The sequence below is a fragment of the Notamacropus eugenii genome, chromosome 2 (assembly GCF_028372415.1).
Source record: "Notamacropus eugenii isolate mMacEug1 chromosome 2, mMacEug1.pri_v2, whole genome shotgun sequence".
Classification (NCBI taxonomy): domain Eukaryota; kingdom Metazoa; phylum Chordata; class Mammalia; order Diprotodontia; family Macropodidae; genus Notamacropus; species Notamacropus eugenii.
This window is the reverse complement of record NC_092873.1, coordinates 73258355-73285634: the sequence shown is the minus strand read 5'-3', so window position 1 is coordinate 73285634 and position 27280 is coordinate 73258355. Positions and strand designations below refer to the sequence as shown.

The 27280-nt window shown below is 38.2% G+C and overlaps 1 protein-coding gene and 1 pseudogene across 1 annotated transcript in view; both read right to left on the bottom strand.

The window, feature by feature from the left end:
- The window catches only part of PGBD1 (piggyBac transposable element derived 1), a 38359-nt gene that overhangs the window by 7967 nt on the left and 3112 nt on the right, over positions 1 to 27280 (bottom strand). Inside the window, exons 2-6 of the mRNA XM_072640953.1 lie at positions 24441 to 24851; positions 24041 to 24167; positions 13073 to 13164; positions 3800 to 3926; positions 3130 to 3226 (exon numbers count right to left, since the gene is read on the bottom strand). Of these exons, the coding sequence (XP_072497054.1) occupies positions 3130 to 3226; positions 3800 to 3926; positions 13073 to 13164; positions 24041 to 24167; positions 24441 to 24836 (839 nt within the window). The 5' untranslated portion in view covers positions 24837 to 24851. The remainder of the gene's footprint in view (positions 1 to 3129; positions 3227 to 3799; positions 3927 to 13072; positions 13165 to 24040; positions 24168 to 24440; positions 24852 to 27280) is intronic.
- Positions 20128 to 21486, bottom strand: LOC140530383 (1-acyl-sn-glycerol-3-phosphate acyltransferase epsilon-like; annotated as a pseudogene).

Here is a 27280-nt window from a genome sequence, read left to right as displayed (position 1 = left end):
TTGGTCCATGATGCTCCATCTACATCTTCACTGTTACATTTCCACCTTCATTCCTGCCTTGCCTGGGGCATTCCATCACATTCAAGGCACTCTTTCATCACCTACAGCTCCATGGGGCTTGCCTTACCTCCATCATTCCATTCTAATCTAGGTCACCTATATTTTAACAGCAGTTGTCTTGGCTCCTCCAGCCCTCTACTTTCCAGCCACATAGAACTGCCTCAGGCCCTGGAACAATTCCATCCACATTCAAACCCGTGACAAATGATAAACTCATTCCTCAATGATTAATACATTCCCACCGTCATACTCATCCCATTCCAGTGATTCTGAACCCCCGACTGCCACTGTTCAAACTCCATACCTCATCCCTCACTGATCACTCCTTCATTCCCATCCTCCTCAATCCAAACTCCTCAACTTCCCAGTCTAAAGCTCTATAACTGTTCCAACATGCTTTCTGGAATGCCTACTCCCTAGGTAACAATTTACATTTCATTTTAAACCTTTTCTTTCCCTGCTCTCTCCATCTTCTTTGCATGTTCTTGTCAGATATAATATACTTTTTTCAATACTGATTACTCTTGACCTCTCTCCAACCTTGATATTATTATCAGCTTCTTCTCTTTGATATTCCCTTTTCCTTAGATTTTAATGCCACTGCTTTCCCCTAGTCCTCTTTCTACATCTATGACTGTTTCTCCTGTCTCTCTAGAGGGACTTTCATCTACACCTTGCCCATTAAAACAATGGGTGTCATTCAAGGCTCTGTCCTGGGCCTTCTTCTCTTCTCCATCTATATTATTTCACTTCATTATCTCATTAGTTTCCATCATTTTTATGATATGATTCTCAGATTTATTTATTGATTCCTAATTTCTCTCCCAGCTTCAGTCTAATATTCTCAACTGCCACCTTGAACTAGCTGTCCTGTACACATTCTAAATTAAAAATATCTAAAAATAAACTTCTGCTTTCCAACTTCTCTAATACTGTTAAGGGCACATCATTGGCTCCAGGTTCTCATCACAGAAGTCATTCTCAATTTCTTGCTTTCACTCCCTTATGCAATCAACTGTCAACTAACTCCTATCACTTCTACCTTCATACCTCTCAAATATGCCTCCTCTTTTCTGATACTATGACCATCCTAATGCATGCCTTCATTACCTTTATTACCAGCAATACCCTGCCTCAAGTCTTTCCCCACTCCAATCTATCCTTCACTCAGCAGGCAAATAATCTTCCTAGAGTGCAGGTCTGACCATATAACCCCTTATTTAATAAATTCCAGAATTCAATAAAATCTTTTGTTTGACTCTTAAAGTCCTTCATAACCTACCCTTACCTTTCCTGTTTTCCTAGACCTTACTTTGCTCCATATACTCTGATCTCACAACACTGGCCTTTCTTTGCACATGACACCCCGCATTCCCATTCAGAACATTTTCACTGATTCTCTCCAGGTAGATTTGTTTGCCTGACCCAAAGAGTTAACCTGAGCTGTGCTACTGTAAGTTCAATTCTGATCAGATAAGCCAGCATCCAAGTGAATGAATAACTGTATAGGGTAATCTCCATATCCCAGAGATACCCAGATGAGCTTTGTAGTTCTTTGGCTTAAAGGGAATTGCTTCTCCCATGAAGTGGTGCTTTCTAAAAATCCTGTCAAGAGTGACAGTGATTCAAAAGAGCTTGTAAATGCTATGTTTAAATAACAGAAGAGGATTTGCCCACTGAGGGGTGTTGAGAACCAACAGACAAGCAGTGAGCACAGAAGTAGTTTTATATGACACAGATGTTCCAGAACAGACCCAAAACATCAAAGCCTGAAATTCAGAGTTATGAATTCCCCTGGGCACATACATTCTCCTTCCTCTTGAGTTTCCCTGTCAGGTTTCTGTGTGTGCCCAGTCTTCACTATAGATACTGAACACATTAGTGGGAAAGTGTGACTCAGGTCTATATGTGTATTACATATGCACTGATTATAATGTATTAGTACCTGTGATATTTCTTTGGCTATTTATTAGATAAGTGATTATGCTCAATATCTAAACGTACCATTATAATATCTGGTTATAGAAATTGACAATAATTATTATAACCACAATGATAATAATGATAATGATAATAGCATATATATAGCACTTAAAAGTTTACAAAGCAATTTACAAATATCTCATTTTATCCTCACAACTCTGGGAGGATTTTATTTTATATTTTGCAGATGAGAAAACTGATGTTGAGAGGTTAAATGACTTGCATATCTAGTAAGTGTCTGAGACTAGCTTTGAACTCAGGTCTTCCTGAATCCAGATCCATCACTCTATCCACTCTGCCACTTAGATGTCTAAAAATACACTGGATAGAGGCTCAACTGTTAGTATGTCGATAGGGAAAATGTATTTCCCCTCTACAGGATTACTTCTTAGACCCTGAGAGTCTGAGGGGAATAGTAGGGTAGTTGTTTATCTCTGAGAATCTAGACCTACCACACTGAAGGCAAGTTAGAGTGAAGGGATAATGGTGTCACCATGCAATATGTGTGGGGATTAAAAAAACATGCATATACACATATACATATATTTGCATATATAAATGTAGATAGACACAAAACACATATTTGGGAAACGTCTCATTATGCAGTCCTTCTCCCTATGGAATCAAGAAGAAGTTGTGTGTTTTGTAATTTAGGAGGAATCTATAAGAAGACAAAGAGGGAAAATGTGTTTTGAAACCTCTTTGTTAGAACTGCTCTAAGTAATATGTTATAAGAAAACTTCATGAAGAGAATTCTACTGTAACATAAATAATGATGTTAGATCAAAACTACTGGACGATAGACATGCATGACCCCCAAAATAAACATTATGGAAAAATACATATATATACATATATTTACAGGTGAGACAGAGGACAGACAGAGCTAGCTTCTTATCTGCCTTTGATATGCAAAGATGATCACCAAATACAAGGCAGAAATTCTATAAATATAAGAAGTATTCAGAAGCTTTAATTTGAAATTTTCAATGAAGTTTTTCCCTTATCTATCACACAGTACTGTCTTGCCTGCTTTCTAACTTGTTATTCGCAAGGTTCTTAACTCTGGTAACTCAGATAACATACCTTTTGAGTGCACTAGAGACCTCTTCTTGTGAGTCTATTTCTTTAGATATTGCTTGCTTTGGAAGCAACGTTCCATCTTTAATCGTGACCTCTCCAGCTAAAATAATAAAAAAAATACAAATGTTACCTGTTCCCTACTCTAGGAGAAATAAACCTAACATAAAGGGAATAAGATGATCCAAATAAAATAGGTATGATGGTAGTGCATGACTTACTTGCAAAATATGGAGAAAGAGGAAAAGAAAGTAAAAAAGAAGTACTAAAGAGATAGGGTGCAGACGACAGAAAGTATTTGAAAAGGGTCAGATAAAGAGAAGAGGGAAAGGGGTCACACAAGGATATCTTTAAACAATATGAAAGATTTTAACTATGAAGATGAAGATATGGCTAGGGCACTGGGAGAGGTGTTAAGAGGAGCTATGCACTGACCCACAGAATGAGGAACAAGATCACTAGAAAAGGTCATAGGTAGAAGAAGACTAGAAAGATGAGAAGAATAGAATGCAGACATAGATGAGTCTGGAGTGACGAGGAAGCATGGAGGGTTAGAGAAGGCAGGAAACAGTGGTAACAGATAATTAACAAGAGAAGATGGTTATCAAAAATGTGAGGAAAGTAGAATCAAAAAGGCAAAGTCAGGGTTGGAGGGGTACCAGTGGTATTTCCTTACTTAGCAAGTCAAGGTTCCTAAAGTTTGTCTGTGCCACATTCCCACATGTATCCTTCTGAGCTGGGTCGAAACACTGCCACTCTTCTGAAACAAGGAACTTCGTTTCTTCCTCAGTCTTCACTGATATCTGAATTATGAAAAGATCAATCAATCAATAAGCATTTACTAAGTGCCGATCTTGTGTTAAATACTGTTCTAAGCAATGAAGATACAAAAGCAAAAATGAAAAAAATCCTGGCCTTCAGGAAATTTACAACTGATGGGAGAAATACGGAGCTAAGTATATATATATACACACACACACATATATGTACACTCATATATATGTACATATATGTACATGTATATATAATACATATAGAAAGGAAATATGCATTAATTTCACCATGGATGGGAGAAAGGGAAGCCCTAGCTTAATGTGGGAAGGGGAAGATCAGGAAACATCTTCTACAGGAGCTTCAAAGGAAAAGGTAACTAGGGATTCTAGTAGGCAGAAGGGAGGAGTGAAGGAATTTTAGGAATGGGGAGGAAAGAAGTAGTAGCTTGTACAAAGGCACCAACACAAACATCAGAGTAAAGAGATACCTCACTAATTCTTGTAAATGAAATTAACCAACAAGTATTTATAAAACCTTGTCCAGTGCTGTCCAGACAAGGACAGTGGATTGGTCTAACAAGAATGGCACAAGCAACTATTTTAGGTTTTCTTTGTGCCCTCACAAGTGTGTATGGCACACAGCAAGCTCTTAATAAATGTCTGCTGACTTTCAAACATGCTAAGAAGGAAAACCTAAAATTTAGTTTAAGGCTTTTGCTATAGTTACAATGCAAATATTCTCAGTTGGAGTAACACATTAAGCCACAATCAATGATTTTATTGTTAATGAATTTATCAGATCCTTTCTTCTGCAGACCTACAGAAGGCACATGACCACTTCGTTTCTCACGACAGGGACAAGCCCACCACCTAACTAAGACTACAACAGAGGATAAGAGGGACAATGTAGTTATGGAATGATTGGGATGATTAGGAAAACATGAACAACATGATGAAGATTATCAAAGACGGGGCGGGGGGGAGATGATGATTGGTGGCTAAGAGAAACAAACATTTCAGTGAGAAATAAAATCAGAAGGGCAAAGTCAGAGTTTGGGGTAGTAGTGGGGTGAGCAAGGAGTTGCAGCTTTTGCATAAACAAAACGAACAAGAAGGGAAACAGGTAAATAGAGAAAAAACCTTTGCAGCAAGTTTCTCTGAAAAAGGTCTAATATCTAAGACAGACATAAGCAAGTATATATACAAATAAATCTTTAAATTTCTAAGAATCTGAGTCAGTCCCCACTTGATAAAGTGCTATCAACAACCTTGAGAAAAAAATGCTCTAAATTAGTAATAATTAGAAAAATGAAACTTAAATCTGAGGTACCACCTCATACCAATCAGATTGACTAACATGACAGAAAAGGAAAATGAGAAATGCTGGAAAGGAAGTAGAAAAATAAGTTCTGTAATGTACTTCTGGAGGAGATGTGAATGGTACAACTACTCTGGAGAATAAATGGGAAGTGTCCTCAAAGGGCATTAAAACCGTGCACACCCTTTGAAGTTGTTCATCCTTTGCTCTCAGAGAGGACCAATGACATCACAAGGGTGACATATCTTGACTTGTGAGTAAACTGAGTTTCAGTGAGGCAGAGCTACACAGTTATCAGCTTCACTCTCTCCACCAGGGTCATCAAAGTCCAGTGGCAATGATGGGGTGCTTGGGTGCATGTGCTTGGACTCCAATTCTAAAATCACATTTCTCTTTAAAAATCATATTTCTCTCTAGACTTAAACATTATCCCAGGCAGTTTCTACCCAGCCCAAGGACATAGCCCGCCCCAGCAACAATAGCTATCTCCCTGATACAGCAGCTAGCTGCACCTACAAAACTTAGTAGGCTGAACCAGCTGTGTACTAGATGAACGGGCTGTGTATTGAGTCATAAAAACACTTACTACTCACTGACCAATCACATGTATCCTAGACTTAGACATACATATACTCCCTTACATTTATCTTGTCTAACAAGACATTGATGAGAGCAGCCTGGTATTCCTCAGTCAGCCCTGACAATTAGTTGACATAATGATGTTTCAGGCCTTAAACCATACCTCCATATAGCGCCCCTTTGGGCTATTTCCCAATTAACTCTGGGTAAAATACCTACACAGTAGACACCAAAAGTGCATGTTCCTTTAAGAACTAACCACTCATTAACCACTCCCTAATCCCACTCTGAATCACTAATTAGCATATCTGGCACATGTTATACTGTGGAATATCCTATATAAATTTTACCTCTACCCCTCTAAGGTTGCAGGTTCCCTAAGATTTCTTACCCACTGAAAAGCGGAACAAATCTTTACCTTGACCTCAAGAATGTTTGAATACCTGAATTCTTCTCCAGATGGCCCATGCAGGGAGCTCCAGTCTTGGAGTTCCTGTACTACCCCCCAGCCCCTTCCATGCCTCATCAGCAAGACAAGAGCCAAGACAAATGGTAATGGCCCAGGAGACCTTGTTGTTCTTGTTTTTTTTAAATTAAGGTCTTTCCCACATCTCAGTTTGAGGCAATGCCCATTCAATGATTTTACTACATTACCAAAAGTATCAGTCTGGGAGGGGAAGACTCAATTGCCATTTGCACTTGTTCTAAGCCGTCAAAACCCAAACAATGAGCAACAAAGGCTTCAACTGAGACATATTATTGTCTATTCAGAGAAAGCCAGAGTGATTAGGGTTTAAAGGCATAGTCAAGTTGCTTCATCTGAATCACAATGGACTTTTTAAAAGATTGTTTTTCAGAGCTATACTTTAAGAAATCATAAATGAAAACTGCACAGCACAAAGAGTAAACTGTCTCACCTTTCTAAGAAAACAACAATAATAAAATAAATATAATTTTTTTTGAAAGTCTAGTCTCCAAACACCAAGATATCTTACAAAATATAAGTAACCAAAAGTTACATTCTTTTGGATAGAGCACCCACACATAAGGGTATGACACCTCAAGTGAAGAGAGGGACCCACATGCAAGGTGGGAGAAAGAGATGGGGAAATAGAAGCATTGCACAACTTGAACTGGCAGGTTGGGTTCCCAGAGGGCAGCTCCTACTACTCACAGATTACCGTTCATCTTTTTTCAAAGAGGACCAATGATATCACAAGGGTAATGTTGTCATTTGGGAGTGAACTGGGTTCAAGTGAGGCAGAGCTGAACAAAATTAGTATCACACTCTCCCCACAGTCCAGACAGTAAAGAAACTTACTTTTGGTTCAATCAATTAATGTTCAAATTATAGGAGAGGGAGCCAGTACAGAAGACAAGGTGGCTATATATTCTGATATTTTTAAGAAAATATAAGAAAGTGGATCCATTGATCACAAAATTTTAGTGTGGATAAAGCAAGCTTATTCTGGAAAACCATACCTTTTAGAACTAACTTTCTTAACCAAAACAAAACAAAACAAAACCTGAATTGAAAGTGTCTCAGGATGATTTGATATTTTTATTGGGAGGTAATAAAGAAAAGGAATTTAATTCAAAACCAATGCTTGCTCCAAAACCCTTGTGGTCAGAGAGGCTATAACCATGAAATAATTACTTCAAATTCTTTCAAGATCAAATAAGAAAGCATGGATCATCACTAAGTAGTTTTTTCAAAGATTTGTTTTTAAGTTATTTAGCCCAACTACTGAAAAATATTCTAGAGATATTACTAGAGCATTCAAGGCATTATGATTTTTAGATAATGCCCCAAGTCATCCAACTGTCCTTGATTCACTGTGTGAGAATGGGAGTATGCATATTTGCTGAAAGATAAAGGCTTTTTGCACCTACACCAGCATATGTATGAAGATTTAAAGAAAAACGCAGTTCAGTCTATCCTTGCTAAAATACTTCAAATGAAAAAAATGAAATTTTTGTCATAGTATGAACGTAGGCTTATCTTTGGGTATTACATTCATTAATTTTTAAGTTAAAAAATTATGCTTTGTACAATTGTTATTACTTTGTAATAATCCTGAATCAGAAATAAATCTGTTTCTGATTCTTTGCTATGATGTTACATTACTAAGCAAATAAAAAACATTTAAAATTTTTTTCACTGCATTTTTATTGGACAGGACCAATTACTATGTCTTACATATACCAATAACCTCAAATAGTATGAATTTAAAGATTCCAATTTAATGGGATTCATTATTTGCACCTAACTGGACCTAACTGTATTTTTTTATTTGATCCTCACAATTCTGGGAGGTAGGCATTATTACCATCCCCATTTTACAGATGGGGAAACTGAAGCAAACAAAAGTTAAGTGACTTGCCAGGGTCACAATGCTATTAAGTGCCTGGCGACAAATTTGAACTCAGGTCTTCCTGACTGTCCAGCACTCTAACCACTGTACCATTTATTTGCCTCAAACAATATCTGATATTAATGCCACAGTCTGACTCAAATTAGGGTTTCCAGAGTATCAGAGATAACTCTGAGGGGCTGAGGTATTTTCTAGTATTACTGCTCATAAAATTGTCTGGATTGTCTCTCACTGATAATCAATTAGTCTGCTGGAGTTAATTAGCTTTTTACTGGAAGGTATTTACCTAGCAAGGTTTAACAAGGATACTCATCCAACATGGTGGTACACTCCCCATGCACGTACACCCCTACAGAGTAGACTCAAATTTGGAGAGCTCATTTGGTCAAAGGATAAAATCATATCTTTGGATTATTGGAAATATTTTTCTCCCTTCAGATTCCTCATGCAAATTTCCTAAGTCATATCTGTGTTTTGAAGAGGGTTAGTGGCCTTTATAGAGTCCAGAAGATGCCTTTTTTCAGTGTGCCTAGTTTAATTTTAATGTGTTTCTTAAAGCCTTCATGAAAATGTTGTCATCAGATATTGCTGCTGAGGCCAAATGGAATTCAGGATCTTCCAAACATCACAAGAGTGACACTAGGTCACAGGGAAGGGAATAGATGAGGGGAGGGGATAGGTGAGAGTATAACACTCCCTCCCAATCCTCCCCTTGTTGCCTTCTTGTATAGAAGCAAGAGTCCATCACCTCAAGACTGGAAGTTCCTGAACAAGTTACTAGCGCTTCCTTTCTTATATAGGCCGTGGAATATGTCTAATTTTTTTTCAATCAATTTAAATACCTTTCTTTTATAGCATCATCTGATTTCATCCAATGACTGAAGCATTTGGTACTCCTGAAATTCTGCTCACCCCTTAGATTGACTGATTGATTCAGCAGAAGCGTCCAGGACTTGTTCACACAAAGTTTAGACTTTTGACCAATGCTGTGCCCAAAGGCATTTTTACCTGACAAAGATACCAGGGTGAAAGGCATCTTGCTGGTTACATTCCCTGGAGTTGGGGGTGTGCACCACCCTCTTTCAGTAAAGTTTGCAAAGTGCTTCATATACTTAATCTTAATGGAGCCCCACAACAAGCCTGCAGGTAGATTCCCAAGGCATTTTTATCTGTTTTATAGAGAGGGAAAATGAAATTGAGAACGTAAATGTCAGGCCTAGCACCACAGAGCTAATAACTGGCATGAGTTGATGGAGTCAGGTCTTCCTGACTTGAAGCTTCCAGTCTCAGAGTGCTGTGAGGTAACAGACTTTTGCCTCTATACAAGAAGGCAACATGAGGAGGGTGGGGAGGGAGTGTTATACTTCCACTTGTCCAATCCCCCCATCTATTCTCCTCCCTATGACCTAGTATATCTAATATACATATAAAATACAAAGTACTATATTCTAAGTACCAAATAAGTCCAAAGGAAGAAGTATTCATTGACATATAATCAGTGAAGGCTTCATGGAGAAAATACTTGAAATGGGTCTTGACTTAAGAGTATAATCACGCAAGCAAGCAACAAGCAACTATTATGTGCTTACTGTATGCCAAGTATTATACTAAGTGCTAGGCATATAAAGAAAAAGCAAATATGGTCCTTGACCTCAGGGGGCTTGTGAAGGGGAGACAGCGTATATAAATCAGAACATAGAAGAAACAAGTAAATGGTGGGAATACGCTCTATGGGGTATTGTGCCTTATTTACATGGTACAGAATTAAAGGGGATGAATAAATACTGAAAGAAAAGAGGGCACTACAGGCAGGGAGACACATTAAGATAAAACGTAGTAAGCCTGAAAAGCATGATTGGTGCAGTCTGGATGATGGCAGTGATCCTCAGAATGTCTACAGGGCATTGTCACCTAGAATGAATGCACGCACTCAAACTGCCTTCCAGTCAAGTGGCAAAGTTTATTGTGTGCAACATAGAAGCAAGCAGGCAAAATTCTTAGGGAATCTGCAAGCTAATGAGGATGATGCTAGTGCTTATATGCAAAAAGGGACATGGAAGGGAATACCAAGTATGCTAATTAGGTGATCTGGGGTCTTCTAAGGAATATGCATGGAAGTTCAGATGCCTTAGATGCAAGTGGCTGTGATCTGAGCTTCTGGGATGGATGGGAAAATTCAGGGAGTCAACAGAAATAGCTTTATTGGAGAGACAAGATAATTCTGTTTATACAAAGGTTTGCCAGAGGCATGGACTGTGGGGAAAGGTCCTTGAGCCAGCACCCCTATGTACTGATAACCTTTATCTGAGGAATTACAGGGTCATATCTGTATGTGCCTGTAACAAGAAAAGATTTTCTCACAGGGGCCTGGGTTGCTTCCAGACACATGGTCTTAGGGCTCAGGCCCAAGCCACAAATACCCCATCAGTAGAACATTTAAATAGAAACAGGTCTGGAAATTGGATCTGGAATTGCGAGAGAGATAAAAGGTACAGCTGTCAGTTTGGGAGTTGAAAATCGAATGAGATGTTTTTTTCTGATTGATCTTTTCAAAAAAATGCCTTTTTTTCAATAAAAAAAAATTTGCAATCATTTCCTATTCCTCTTATCTCTTGCAATATAGTTGTCCCTGGTAACAAATATATATATATATATATATATATATATATCTCAATCAAAGCACTGATCATATCTGACACCATATGCCTCATTCCTTCCTTACAGCGCACCATCTCTATTGAGAAGAGGTGTATTTCATAACCAGTCCATTTGCTGTAACCAGCAGTTTCACATATGCATGGTGTTGTGCTGGTGGAGAACCTCTGTTTTCTTACTGTTAATTGACAGGCCAAAGAAGCACAGGCAGCAGAGAACTGATGCATGCTTTGTTGCATCTCAGTCTCAGAGGCTGCACTGAGTGCACAATCATCTGTGAACAAAAAGTCACGCATTAGCTCTCCTTCCACTTTAGTCTTAGCTTGTAACTTTTTCCAGTTTCAAATAATTTCCTGTCAGTGCAGCAGTTGACCTTGATGCTATTTTTATCCTTGCTGAAGGTGTCCAGCATCACTGAAAACATCAAGCTAAAAAGCATGGGAACAAACACAGAGTCCTGCTTCACCCCACTGGTGACAGCAAATGGAGAGATTTTGAATGCAGTGGATAACTCTACTGCAGAGATCAGAACTCTGGTGGGCCGGCCATGTTGTTCAAATGTCAAATGTACTGTTTGCCTAAAATACTATTTTAGAGAGAACTCACAGAAGGCAAGCACTCACATGCAGGTCAAAAGAAATAATACGAGGATGTTCTCAAGGTCTCTTTGAAGAACTTTTGAATCATTTGTGTGACATGAGAGATACTGGCACTGGATTGCCCAGCAACGCATGCCTGTCTCAAAGAATGTAATTAAAGCATGTGCTCTATGAGCAAAGCAGAACTGTATTAGTTCAAAAGAAATGTGAGATGTACAAATTCAGAGACATCTCCACTCTACATGTTCACATGGACTATTTGTACCTGACTTGTGGTACAGCCTTCTGAGTTCATAGTGGTCTGATCAGTCAGTCAGACACACTGTACCTTGACCCCACCAGAATGATATCATTTTGATGCTCTTTGAGGTTGAAAGATAACCAACCAAACAGTTTTCCCTAGGGCATTCAACTCTATTTAAGCATTTACATGGCTTATACATTTGAAGCCCTATGTAGGGAAAATCTTGGTGCAAGACAGGAGAGGTAGGCTACCTGCTTTACATGGTTAATCTTGAGGAGGTCCCTAGATATGGTTCCTGTGAATCTAGCAGATATTCCAGTTCTGACTGAGCATATGAAAAATAAATCTATTCTCTCCTTACTCTAATCTTCCAATTGTGTACCCTGCCATACTTGTTTCCTGGTTCATGTAGATATAACAGCAATAACAAAAGCTAACATTTATATAGCACTTACTGTGGGCCAGGCACTTTGTTATGTACTATGCAAGTATTATCTGACTTCATTCTTCTAACAACCCTGGGAGGTTGGTGTTATTATTATCCCCATTCTACAGATGGGGAAACTAAGGCAAACAGGGATTAAGTGACTTGCCCAGGGTCACTCAGCTAGTAAGTGTCTAAGGCTGGATTTGAGCTTAGTACTTCCTGATTCCAGACGTGTGCTCTATCTACTGTGCCGTCTAGCTGCCTTTTATGTGAATATGTGATACTGTAGAGGGAGCACAGGACTTCAGAGTTAAAAAACTATAAAAACCTATATCTGAGTCCTAGTTCTAACACTTATTAGCCCTATGACTTTGGGCAAGTCACTTCTCTTCTTTGGATCTCTCGTTTGTAAAATTTAGGCACTGGACTAAATGATTTCTAAGTCTTTGCTAGTTCTAAATCCTATAATTTTATTAAAGTGTAAACTACACAGAGTTTGAACTTTATACTTTTACTTATGATGTCATTATTCATTTTCTTTGACTGTCTTTTGTTGACAATGTTATTTAATTTATAAAAAAATTTCTGAAAACAAATGGAGACAGTGTGAAATAGCTGCTGTGGGGAATATACTGGGAAATCAATAAAAAATGAGCAAACGAATTGTCAAGAAAACAGCTCAGGTAAAATTAAATAATGTAACCTATAGTCTAACCACCATAACTCCATGACAATGGAGAGGAAAGTGCCTGATAAATGGGGGCTAAGGATGTCTAAATAGATGATGAAGAAAGTGGAGAAATGTTATTCAAAGAGAACAGGAAAAAACAACAGAGATAAGGAAGCTTCCCAGATATTTCAGGCTCAGATCCTGGGGATGCCTCCAGGAAAAGAGAGGATAAAGGCAAAATCAGGGAGAACCAATGGATGGATGAGGATAGAGCTGTATGTCAGAGAGAACAGAGGAATCATAGCTTACCTGGGATTGAGTAGAATCAAAAACTGATATCTCTGTCTGGTCCCTGAGGAGGTCCCCCTGCTGATGAGAAGAAACCTGAGAAACAGGGACATCTGAGGGAGGAGAAAAAAAGTCATATAAGTAAGAACAATTCTGGTCATGTAATGACCCTTCATCCTGGAGGCCTTAAATCAGTCATCCTCTAGACTTTTTGAATGTATGTTGAACACTGAAAATTGTACAAATGATAAAGACAGATTCCTGCTCTCTATGATATAATACAGACTTGTTTTCATTCTGCAGTGGATCTCCAAGGCAACTTTTAATGACAAAACTAGGATGTATGGGACAGGGTTTGTGTGTAGTGTGGGAGAGGTGGAAAAGACTGATCTGATAACAGAGAAGGCTAATTTATCCAACTCAAATTCTGTTTTTGTCTTCTCTTCTGAGAGTGACCTTTGACCTGGGAAGCACAAGGGACAAAATGGAAACCTAAAAATAAATGATTAGGTGGTAAGAGAGACTCTAGCTGACTTCAATGAATTTAGGTCACCAGACACAGACCAACTACATACCAAGGCAGTAAAAAAATTAGCACATGCAATTATTATAGTGCTTCTATCAGTGGTCTCTGAAAGGCTATAGATAATAAGAGAGGTGTTACAAGATTGGAGAAAGGAAAATACCCCAATTTTCAAAACTGGGAAGAGGTAAAAATCTATTAACTATAGACCTTCAACTTCTGGCAAAATTCTAAAAGACCAAAAGGATGTTCTGTGATAATTTAGAAAGGGAAGAATTGCTCACTTAAAAAAAAAAAAGGGCACTTTTGACCCAATGATATCACTGCTAGGCATGTAGACCCGTGAAAGTCAAAGACAGGCACTAAATACCAAATAAATGCCACACAAATACCAAAATATTTGTAGTCACATTTTAATAAAAGTTTTACTGATACTTTTTTATATTACTGTCATTTTCAGTACTAATCCCAGCAAATAGAGCTCTTTTAACAAGTAAAAACAGTTAACCAAAACAACCCAACACACTAATTATATCTGACATTATTTGCCTCATATTGATAGATCAGTGGCTCTGTTCTGAGAAGGAAGAAAGTATATTTCTTTACCTGTTTTCCAGGACCAAAAGTTGTCTATGCATGTATCTAAATTCTGATTTTATGTACTTTTATTTACTTTATGATTCTTGGTCCTGGAAAACAGATTCTCTGCTGAGGAACAACGAAGGATGAAAAGGCATTAGTGGATTTTAATCTGTACATGTGGAGTGAATACTCACATAGATGAGATCACAGATCCACAGAAGTATTAAACTAAGTAGAAGGAAAGCACATGGTAGTGAGGGAAAGGGAAGTCGCTAAATTTATGAACCTGAGTGAATGGGAAAATTGTGGTACCCTAAAATAAAATATAGTAAAGTTTAGAGGAGAACAATCTTTAAAGTAGAAGATAATGAAATGGTAGGAGGATAGGTTTAGAGCTAGAAGGGCTCTTGTAAGACATTTGATCCCAGTTCCATCACTTTACAAATGAGGAAATTAAAACAGAGGAATAAAGTAACCTGTACAGCTAATGCATTTCTGACCTGATACATGAATCCAGGTCTTCCAGATTCCAGTTCCAGGGTCTTATCCACTGTGCCATGCTACCTCAAAAGCAGAATTTACTTTGCTTCTGCTAGCTTCAAAATGGTGACCTCTCACATATGAGGCAAATGTAATAAACACCACACAGTGGAAATCAGTTGTTTTGGTCATATTGATATTAAAGGATCTAGGGAACTGCCAGCAGGGCAGCTAGGTAGTGTAGTAGATAGAGTGCCTGGCCTAGAGTCAGGAAGATGCATCTTTGTGAATTCAAATCCAGGCTTAGACATTTACTAGCTGTGTGACCCTGGGCAAGTCACTTTATTTCTATTTGCCTCAGTTTCCAGAGCTATAAAATGAGCTGAAGAAAGAAATGGCAAAACCACTCCACTATTTTTGCCAAGAAGACCCCAAAAGAGGTCATGAAGAGTCAGACACAACTGAAAATGACTAACAACAAAGGGGACTTCTATCAATGTGAGAAGGGGGTTAAGGACAGATATTAGTTCTGAATACATGGATTTGAAAGTTATCTGCCTAGCTATAATTGAACAGCTGATGAGATCTTTCTAAGTGAGAACTTGGAGGAAGGAGAGAAGAATCCAAAACAAAACCTTCAGTAACAACTACACGGAGGGGACGGTAAAGAAGACTCAGGTATGAGGAGACAAGAAGGAGGACCAAGAAAGAATAGTGTTACAGAAGCCAAAGAAGAGTACAGTATCCAAGAAGAGGACTAGTCGATAGCATCAAAAGCTGCAGAAAGATGACAGAGGGGGGCACAGCCAAGATGGCAGAGTAAAAGCAGAGACTTGCTTGATATCTCCCCCAAATCCCTCCAAATACCTGTAAAAAATGATTCTAAACAAATTCTAGAACTGAAGAACCCTTAAAATGACAGAGTGAAACAAATCTCCAGTCTAAGACAACCTAGAAGGTTGACAGAAAGGGTAAATCGTACCAGGCTGGGAGAGGAGTGCAGTTCATTGGGGGCCACGCCAGATAGATGTGGCTAGAACAGGCCTCAGGGGACTGAATCACTGGCTGCTGTGGCAGTCCCTAAGGCCTGGGACAATGCACCTACCTCCACCCCCACTGGAAGCAGAGTCCTACTTTGACAAAGAGTTAGAAAGTCAAGTATTTGACTGGGAACATGGGCAAACAGCATAAAAAACTCAGGCTACAGAATCTTACTTTGGTGACAAAGCAGATCAAAACATACAAACAGAAGATGACAAAAAAGTCAAAGCTTCTACACCAAAAGCCTTCAAGAAAAATATGAATTGGTCAGGGAGGAGCTCAAAAAGGATTTTGGAAATCAAGTAAGAGAAGCAGAGGAAAACTGGGAAAAGAAATGAGTGATACAAGAAAATCATGGAAAGTGAGGCAACAGTTTGCTAACAGGAACCCCAAAAAATGCTGAAGAAAATAACACCCTGTGATAGGGGTAATTAGAATGCTCACTGTTTTGGGGAGGGGGGAAATGGGGAGAAAATTTAGAACTCAAAATTTTGTGGAAATAAATGTTAAAAACTTAAATAAATAAATTTTAAAAAAAGAAAAAAAATACCACCTTAAAAATTATACTAACCCAAATGGCAAAAGAGGTCCAAAAGTCAATGAGGAGAAGAATGCCTTAAAAAGCAGAAATGGCCAAATGGAATAGAGGTCCAAAAGCTTAGTGAAGAAAATAATTCTTTAAAGATTAGAATGGAGAAAAATCAAGAAATTATAAAACGGAACCAAAAGAATGAAAAAATAGAAGATAATGTGAAATATCTCACTGGAAAAACCACTGACCTGGAAAACAGACCCAGGAGAGATAATTTTAAAATTACTGGACTTCCTGAAACCCACGATCAAAAAAAAAGACACTAGACATCATCTTTCAACAAATTATCAAGGAAAACTGCCTTGATATTCTGGAATCAGAGAATAAAATAGAAACTGAAAGAACCTTGAAAGGAATTCCAAAAGGAAAACTCCTAGGAATATTATAAGACAAATTCCAGAGTTCCCAGATCAAGAAGAAAATATTGCAAGTAGCCAGAAAGAAACAATTTGAGTATTATGGAAACACAATTCAGGACAACACAAGATCTGGCAGCTTCTACATTAAGGGATTGGAGGGCTTGGAATATGATATTCCAAAGGTCAGAGGAGCTAGGATTAAAACCAAGAATCACCTACCCAGCAAAACTGAGCATAATACTCCAGGGGAAAAATGGATATTCAATGAAACAGAGCTCTTTCAAGCATTCTTGTTGAAAAGACTAGAGCTGAATAGAAAATTTGACTTTTAAGTACAAGAATCAAGAGAAGCATGAAAAGTTAACAGGAAAGAGAAATCATACGGGACTTACTAAAGTTGAGCTGTTTACATTCCTACATGGCAGGATGATATTTGTAACTCATGAAACCTTTCTTAGTATTAGGGTGGTTGGAAGAAATATAGGAAAGTAGATAGAGAGAGAGATAGATAGACAGACAGACAGACAGATAGACAAAGATACATAGATAGATAGATAGATAGATAGATAGATAGATAGATAGATAGATAGATACAGACAGATAGACAGACAGATAGATAGACAGACAGACAGATAGATAGACAGACAGATAGATAGATGGCACAGGGTGAGTTGAACATGAAGGAATGATATCTAAAAAATAAAATTAAGGGGTGAGAGAGGAATATATTGGGAGAAGGAGAAAGGGTGAGATAGAATGGGGTAAATTATCTCACATAAAAGAGACAAGAAAAAAGGTTTTATGATGCAGGGGAAGAGTGGGAATGTGAGAAGGAATGAGTGACCCTTACTGTCACTGGATTTGACTTAAGGAGGGAATAACATATACACCCAATTGGGTATCTTACCCTGCAGGAAAGGAGAGGGTAAGGGGATAAGGGGGGAAGATGATAGAAGGGAGGGCAGATTGGGGGAGAGGGTACTCAGAAGCAAACACTTTAGACAAGGGACAGGGTCAAAGGAGAAAATAGAATAATGGGGGGAGCAGAATAGGAAACAGGGAAATACAGCTAGTCTTTCACAATACGACTGTTATGGAAGTGTTTTCCATGAGTACATATGTAGAACCTGTATCAAATTGCTTGCCTTCTCAACTGGAATGGATGTGGAGTGAGGAAAGGAGAGAATCTGGAATTCAAGGTTTTAAAAATGAATGTTAAAAGTTGTTTTTACATGCAACTGGAAAATGAGACATAGAAGCACTGGGGTATAGAAATATATCTTGCCCTACAAGAAAGTAATGGGGAAGGAGGGGGTGATAGAAGGGAGGGTAGACTGGGAGAAGGGGTTATCAGAATGCATGCCACCTCAGGGTGGAGGGGAGGGGAGAGATGGGGAGAAAATTTGGAATTCAAAATCTTGTGGAAATGAAGGTTGAAAACTAAAACTAAAACTAAATAAATCAAAAGCAAAAAAAAACCAAATGTTGCAGAGAGGTCACAGAGGGTGAGGCCTGAGAAAAAGATCATCAGATTCAGGAGTGAAGTGATCACTGATAATCTTAGAAAGATTAGTTTCAAGGAAATGTTGAGGAAAGGGTACAAAAAACTAGATTGAAAGAGATGGTAAGTGAGGGAGTAGTGAGGAAGTGGAAAAAAGCAAGTGTAAACAATTTTTTTAAGGAGAACACTTTACTAAAAGTAAATCTAAAAAGTATGAGCAGGGGATTCAACTTTAATAAGGAAATAACTGAAATTAATACCAGTGCATGTTAAGAGCAACTAATTTTCCAGACATTTTAAGCATTCATTCAAGTAAATGCATTTAAAAAACAATTCTTTTATCAAGCATTTTCTGTACATGAGAAAAGAGTGTATAAGTTTAGTCAGAAGCAGAATTGTCAAGATGATTTTACTTTCATACTAGTCACTATTTTGTATCACTAAAAATGAACATAATTTCAACAGCAATACTCTAATACTCTAATTATCGCATACTCAACTAGACACCCCATTACTAGGCTAAAAATAAATATTTTAAGATTGCTGGTCAAGTGAGAAACAATATTTTCTCTGACTCCCCACAAACTTTCAGATCTCTCCAAAACAGAAATTATGCACCAAAGACAAGTCAACTTCAGTTGTTTCCATATTGCGACCTCATGGTTTAAGAAGTGTTCAAGGGGTCATGAAAGAAGAAAATTTAAGAAGCCCTGGTCTAGAACACCCAGAGTCCAAAAGGTTTTAAAAAAACAAACCCAGCAACTGATACTCACTTACTCTTGGGACCTCTCCCCTACTTCCAATGCCACCTGCAGTACTCCACCAAGGCTGAGGAAAAGAGCACAGTATTCAGCTGGGGTCATTTTTGACTACCAAAAGGTCAGTTGGGGCAGACATCTGGTCTGGTGAACCAGGAACTGCTCAATGTGGGAGAAAGCTGACACTTTGACTTCAAGCCCCTGAGGAAACCACAATCAGTGAAAGAAAGTCAGAAGTGAGTGATAAAGAAAATAAGTGGGAGGAAAAAGACTGAAAGCACTAAAGACGTGAAGAAGAAAAAACCTCAGAGACCTTAACTATTAACAGGAAAAACAATAACAAGCAAACATGGTCTCCAGATCTAGTGAATATATTCAAGCATCTATTAATAAACACTATAAAATAAAAAGGGAAATAACCCAATATTTGTTGAGACATGGGATCCTATGGAATGTAAAGAGAACACAGAACCATGACACACTATTCCTGAATGGTTTAAATGAGAAATGAGAATTAAGAGAACAGATTTTATATCCTACACAGCAAAAATAATGAGAAGGATAGAAAAACTGGAATCTGCGATGGGAAGCCTCACCCAAGACACAAATGTAAAATAAAAACAGATTGGGAATTAAAGTACTCAGAAGTGAAAGACAATCTAGAAGAAACACAACAAATAAAAACATAAAAAGGAAGTATGCTCACTATGGAAGCAAAACATACTGCTCTCAAAGATCAAAGATCTAAAGATCTCCCAGGCAGTTCAAAGAACCTCAACACTATAAATGAAGGAAATAACAGACGAGAACTGCCCAGTACTTCTGACCATAGAACATGAAATTCCAACTGAAAGAACTGACAGATCGTCCTCTCCCCCCAAAAAACAAGGTTGAGAACTTTAAACTTCATAATTTCAGTTCAAACCAGTAAGTTCTGCAAGCCATTCAAAGAAAGACCTTCAAATACAAAGGAACAGACCTTCAAATGATGCAAGACTGTTCCATACGGACTAAGAAAAGGAAAAGGGATGGAATTATGTGATCTGAAGAGCAGTGGAGCCCAGGATAGAGCCCAGAGCAACCTACCCTGCATAAGTGAGTCTGACCAGACAGGACAAAAGATGGATGTTTAATAAAAGAGAAGAGTTTGAAACATTTTTAGAAAGAAAACTAGAAATGAAGAGATTACCTGCTTTTCAAACACCCCGAATAATCGAAATGCAGAAGTAAATAAATGCATCAGGCAAGCAAAAAGACCGATAAGAGACAGCTTTCAAAATGTACATAAGAAGACAGGGCTAAAGGTGAAAGAGTACTGGGAGACAGGATTTGCTTATACTTTAATGCTAACCAGCGAGCAGACAATCAACATTCCATATATTCAAGGTTTCACAAACAATTTTCTTCCAGACTCTGTCATAAATATACTAGCAATCAAATCCCCTAAGAACAGGAAAGATGGTAGTTTTTTTGAGGCTTGATTTGGAATTACTACTATTTCCTGGAAACTCGTTTCTTCTTTGGAAATCCAGTGAATCAAAGAATTCCAAAAGCAACTTAGTTTTTATTTCAAAGAGGTCATGAAACTATCTTTTCATATACAGCTGTTGTGGGACTTTTTAAAAAATCTATGCGGTCAGTATGACTGTGAACTTTTGGACCTTTCCAAAGAAATGTGGCCATAGGTAGTGCTTCTTTTCTAAACTACTGTAACGTTATAAATTGCATCGAAGTAATTCTTCATACAAAGTCAACTTTATTTTTGATGTCAACACATGTTTTAACACTGCAAGACCTTGTTCAGCAGCATGTTTGACTATCTGCAATAACTTTCATTAGCTCCAGATCTTTAAAAAAGATTGTTCTCTTTAAAAAAATCACAAATTTTTAAGAAAAATCACTGGAGTGCTTGCATTCTCAAGATCTGCACGGTGTTTCTCATTTCCTTTTCATTAAATTTGGTACTTCATTTTACATAGCTCTATGCTAAGAAAAAATACTGTGCCTACAATGGAAGCCACTTTAAGCCATTTTTTTTTCAGAACTCAGAGTAAGCATCCAAGAATATTTTTGCCAAAGTGTCAGCAACAATCCTGTCAACAATGATTTGGTAAATATATTATGTTTTCTTAATGTTTGGACAAGTTCCTATATAGTATTATCAGGACACAGGTATAGTTTTAGAAGAGCACCATGCTGTGGTAGATGCTGTAAAAGTGATTGTCCTCACCTCCTATGCACCCAATCAGGCCAGGATGTAGGTGGGGGCCATACCCAGCATCCCAGCCAGGAGAGCACAGTACATGGACTTCATGTGGAACATGAAGGACACTAGCATCTTCCTACTTTGGCTCTCTCCTGAAGTGTAGCTAAGTCTCATGCTCCTCTCATTCCTTCTCTCCTCCCTTTTCTCTACTAGGCCAGTGTTTAGCCACAAGCTGCCAGGATTCCTGTCTGCTCTGGAGCTACAGAACCTGCTACCTTCTCTACCACCACCATCAGTGCCCTTCAGCCTCAGGGGCTGCAATGCTGAGTGGCAGGCAAACTGCTCCTTAACAAGGAGCCTGGCCCCCCTAGATTTCTGCTCCCCAGGGGACATGGACACAGATGTTAGGGCAGTGAGAGCACAGCAGTCTGGCAGCTGTAGGAATACAGGTTCTGGTAACCTCAGGAAGAGCTCCTTTGACACAATATTGCCTTAAACAATTCTTTTTAAGAGTCTGGAAAGCAAGGGAAGGAGGGGATGGCAGTAATATTTTTTGAAGGATGAGCAGACCTAAGGACGTTAGCAGGCAGCAAGGAGTTAGTAGATAGGTTCAAAATTAAAGTGAGAGGGAGAAAATAACCAGTCAGGTGAGTCATTGGAGGAGATGGGCAAAGTGAAGGGCTACTTCTTATTCTAAGACAGTGCCAAAGGAGGAAAGAAAAATTAAGGGGATTCTGAGGTATGGAGTAAGGGACAAATTTATACTTGACAACTTCTATTTTCCTCAAAATAAAGTTTTATCAATGCTTTTTGTTTTTCATAAATATCATTTTTCTATGTGCATACTCTACATCTTTCTCTATTCCTACACCCCCAAGAGAACATTCTCTTGTAACAAAGAAAAATAGGTAAACAAAACCAACTGACACACAAAGTAAGGTGTTGGAGAATGTTATATTTAGCATCTGTAGTCTTCACTTAATCTTCCAAGAAAGAAAACTTGTATGTTTTCACAAACTCAGCAGTGGGAGGAGATCCTAGAACAGAGCTGATCTGACAAAAACAGAGTCTCAACATCTGCCCTGCCACCCCTACCAGTCTATACTAGATATTAGTCAAGGAACAAAGATCCTTCTGAGCCATTATCACTCTGGAAGAAGTTGTCTCTCAACATTAAAGAGTCCTGGGACATAGCTGATATGGTTGAGAACCTCAGACATGCCTCATCCCTTTATGTCTGATCCCAGGACTCTATTTTGATTGTCAGGTAGGGACAGAGAACAGACATCTGCTATGTGTGAGGAAATGTGTGCAAAGGATACAAAGAAAGGCCAAAAAAGTCCCTCCCCTCAAGAAGCTCACAGTCTACTGCAGAAGTCAAAATGCAAACAGCTATGTCCAAATAAGATCTCTACGGATCTATCTATTCATTTATTTATCTATCTATCTATCTATCCATCTAGATATATTTCATACACATATACACCTCCATATATATGAAGAAAAGATATACATCTTATATAAGGTATATATATAATATATATCATGTTTTATATGTGTATGTGTAGCGCCAACATAATATTCACAGCACCTATGGTGGCTATGAATATGCTGGCATAATGCTGAATCGCAAAATATAACAGACTTTCTACATGGAAGACAGAACCAAAACATTTATTCAAACATCATAAAGCCAAATCCCAACACCAGACATGCCACACACATACACAGATACGATAAATTAAAGATAATATCAAGGAATTAAGATTAAGGAAGACTGCGAAAGGTTTCTTGAAGAAAGTGAAGCTTGAAGGAAACCAGGAAAGCCAGGAATGGGAGATGAGGAGGGAGTGAGGTCCAGGTATGGGGAACAGTCAGTGAAAATGGTAGAAATCCAGAGATAGCATGTCAGGTGCTAGGAACAGCAAGGAGGTCAGTGTCACTGGATCAGAGTATATGAAGGTTTAAGAAGCCTAGAAAGGTAGAAAGAGGCCAGGTTATAAAGGGCTTTAAAAGTCAAACAAAGGATCTGATATTTGATCCAAGAAGTAATAGGGCACTGATTGAATAGATATGGTCAGAACTGTACTTTAGGAAGTTCACCATGGATCAAAAGAGAAGTGATTACTTTCCCTGTGCATGAGGAGATGAGGACTTGCACCAAGGTGATGATAAGATCAGAAGGAGGCAAATCCAAGAAATGTTATTAAAGGAGAATGAACAGGATTTGGCAACAAATTGGATAAGGGGAGTGAGAGGGAAAAGTCAAATATGATACCCAGGTTAGAAGCCTGGGTGACTAGGAATATAATTTTGCTGTTGTGCCTCACAAGTAACAGATACTTAAGACATAACTGTCGGAGATGAAACCAAGTCGAAGAAGACTGAAAGATTCAGTGGATGGGAAATTATAAAGTGGAGAATAAGAAAGACAAACTTAGTTATGCCTAGCATTAAAATACAATGGTACTATTCAAGAATCCCTGCTAAGTTTAAAGAATAAAAGATAGGTAGGTTAATGAGGAGATGGTTACTATGATAAAAGGAATGAATCTGTGGAAAGTCATAAAATTATATATTTAGACTATCCAATATTAAAATTAGACTGCATATACTGAAGCAATGTTGTATTGTGAAAAGAACAATGGACTAAAACCCAGACTACCTGAATTTTAGTTGCAACTCTCCCACTAAGTAATGATGCACAAGTCATTTCATCTCTTGAGGCCTTAAAGGAATGATGAGGTCGGACTAGAAAGTTTCTTTTAATTCTAATGTCCTCTATTTCTTTTGATATAGGCTTAGTCAAGTAATAGTACTTGAGTCCAAGGATCTCTTCCCTTATGAAGACATACAGATACAGGGCCTCCAAAAGAAAACAGGAGTTCAAAAAACCAAAAAAACAAAAAAGAAGAAAGAAAATAGGAGTTCAAATTCTAACATTTACCATTCTCTTGCAGGGGGCAGGGATCCTGAGATTCATACTTCAGCTGGAGGCTTTGTGATTCCTGGGCTGCTCCTTGATGCTCTGTCTCATCTGAGTGTTCTTCGAGTCCTTGTTCAATAACTGAAATCTAGGGACAAAAGGTTGTAAGGGTAGCGCTGCATGAACTGGATTTGTACTCCTGAGAAAAGACCATAAAGTATATTCCCCAATGAAATAAAAGATAAAGGTAAAAGAAACGAGAGTTGTATTCAAACCTAAAGCAACAGGAGAAAAGAGGGAGCAAGATAAACCTAGAGATTAATGGCTAAGTAAACCCAGTTACAAGCAAAATTTGGCTCATTTAAACCCATTGCTACACCCACCCTTATATTTTCTTTCATGATACCATTTCCCTCCCTACCTTCTGTTCAGATTCATTCGGCTGTTGCTCCAATTCCTCCAATATAGTAATTACTTCTTCTCCGTTTTGTGGGAACTGCTTCTTCACGCAGGCCTGGAGCTCCTGGGGCAGGATAGTAAGAAACTGCTCCAGCACCAACAGCTCCATAATCTCCTCCTTGGTATGTATCTCAGGCCTTAGCCACTGAGAGCAAAGTACCCATAACTGGCTCAAAGTCTCTCTGGGTCCAGTTGTCTTCTGGTAGCAAAACTGTCTGAAACGTTGCCGAAAGGTCTCCTGGATAAAACAGTTGTTTTCTGGTTGGCTGGATTCCTGTTCCCAAGTATAGTTTTCTTCTTTCACTTTCAAAATTTCCTTTTGCTCCTCCGGAACTGGGACAGAAAAGTCTTCTGACATCTTGAAACTGAATATCTAAAAAGGTTACAGATCACAGATTTAGAGTTAGAAGGGAAATTAATCCAAACTTCTCATTTTACAGATGAGGAAACTGAGGCCCAGAGAAGATGTTTGAAGTGGGATCTGAACTTGGGTCTTTCTAAGTGCAACGCCCTATCCACTATCATTATTCCCTCTGAAGCTAAAGCATAATTTTCAAGGAAAAGGTAGTCAAGTCAAGATCTGATAAACTTTTAGAAGCAAATGCAAATTCTTCATTCTTTCCTTTTTGAGAAAAAACAATGGACTATGAGAACTGCTTCCTTCAAGTTACATCCCCCAAATCCTCTGTAGTGTAAAGTAACCCATATGGAGTTCTCAAAGGCATCATGGAGGATATTGCAGGTCAGGGAAGCAATCTGTGACTCCAGCCAAAATGAATGATACTTGTGCAACAGCAAACATCTATTAAGCCAGCTTTCCTTTTCTGCCACTCTTAGTAAAACTAGTGATTTGATCTTCCTCTGTCATTGTTACTGTTTAAAAACTAAGACTTAAAAACACTAGATAGGGCCCAAGCTAAGTTCTTTATCTTTCCCCCAAAACCTTCTCCTCTTCCTAATTTTCCTATTACTATTCAGGTCACCACCATCTTCCCAGTCACTCAGTCTCTCAATCTAGGTATTACCTTCTACTCCTTACTCTCCTTCACCTCTCATTTCAGTCAATAAACATTTATTAAGCACCACTATAATAAACAGTGGCAATACAAAGAAAGGCAAAAGTAATTTCTATATTTATTTATTTCTATCAGTCATTTCTATCTTTATTACATCTTTTGAATATGTGCTCTTCTGATACTGCCACTACCTTGGCCACATCATGCTGCATTATTGTAATAGCCTGCTGGTTGGTCTCCCTGCCTTAAGTCTCTCTCCCACTCTAGTACATTCTCCCCTCAGCTATCAAAACAATCTTCCTAAATTACAAGTCTTTCCCCATCATCTCTCTATTCAATCAATTCCAGTGGCCCCCTATTATGTCCAGAATCAAATATCAAATCCTCTGTTTGGCTTTTAAAGCCCTTCATAATCTGGTCTCTTCCAATCTTTCCACTCTTTTTACACTTTATTCCCCTCCAAATACTCTGTGATCCAGTGACACTGGCCCCCTTGCTGCAACTTGAACAAGACACTCCATTGCCACTCTCTAGGCATTTTCACTAGCTATTTACCATGGCCTGGAATGTTTCTCCTCCAGGTTTCCCTGGCTTCCTTCAGGTCTCAGCTAAAATCTCACCTCCTGCAAGAAGCTGCCCCAGAGCTCCACCTCACCCTGTTCCCCTTAATGCTACTGCCTTTCCTCTAAAATTAGATCCAATTTGTCCTTTATATGTCTTGCCTGAACTTAGTTCTTTGCAAGTAGTCTACATCACTGAACTCTGAACTCTATCGGGGCAGTAACTTTTTTTTGGCCTTTCTTTGCATTTCTACCATTTACCACAGTACCCGGTACATTGTAACTGCTTAATAAATGCTATTGACTTGACTAAGTGACTCTAGAGCATTTCTGTGGAACCCTGTGAACCAGCACAGACATTTTGTTTGGGATGATGTAAATATAAAGGACAAAAGTTCATATTCTTTGACCCAGAGATTCCATTACTATGTTTACCTCCAAAGAGGTCATTAATAAGAAAGTCCTTATTATATACAACAAAATATTTACAATACCACTTTTTGTGTAGCAAAAAATTGGGAACTAAGTATATACACATCAAATGGGTAATGGTTAAACAAGTAGTGGCACACAAATGTAATAGAATATTATTGTGAAATAATAAATGACAAACATAATACAAAAGCACAAAAATACTTCCAAGATCTGATACAGAATGAAGTAAAGCGAATAAAACAATATTTGTACAATTAATGAAACAGAAAAAAACACTAGAAAATAATTAAAAGTAAATTTTGCAAATTATACAAACATGGCCCCAAAGAAAAGACCCGAGGAGTCACCCCTAACCTTCTCCTTTGTAGAAGTTGAAGGGTCACAGGTGTGGGACACTGTATATATTTTCAGACTTTTTCAATGCATTAGTCAATTTTAATTTTTTCTCTAATCTTTTTTCTTTAAAAAATATAATGCATAATATAGCTGGCTTTCTTGGAGGGGGAAGAGATGGTATGTTGGGAGAAATTCTGGTGATGCAAAAAAAAGACATTTATAAAAATTCATTTTAAAGAGGAGATATAAGGCATGCAGTGGAAGTAGGAAACTTGGATTCAAGTTCTAACTGATGCATAGTAACTGGGTGGCCAAAGGTAAACTGCTTAAAATTTCTATGCCCCTGACAATGTAAATTAGATTAGAAAAGAGTTTCCACACCTGGAATTCCCCACACTGAAGAAACAAGTTTCTTCCCCACCTATCTCAAATGTGCTTAAACACTGTAGGAAACA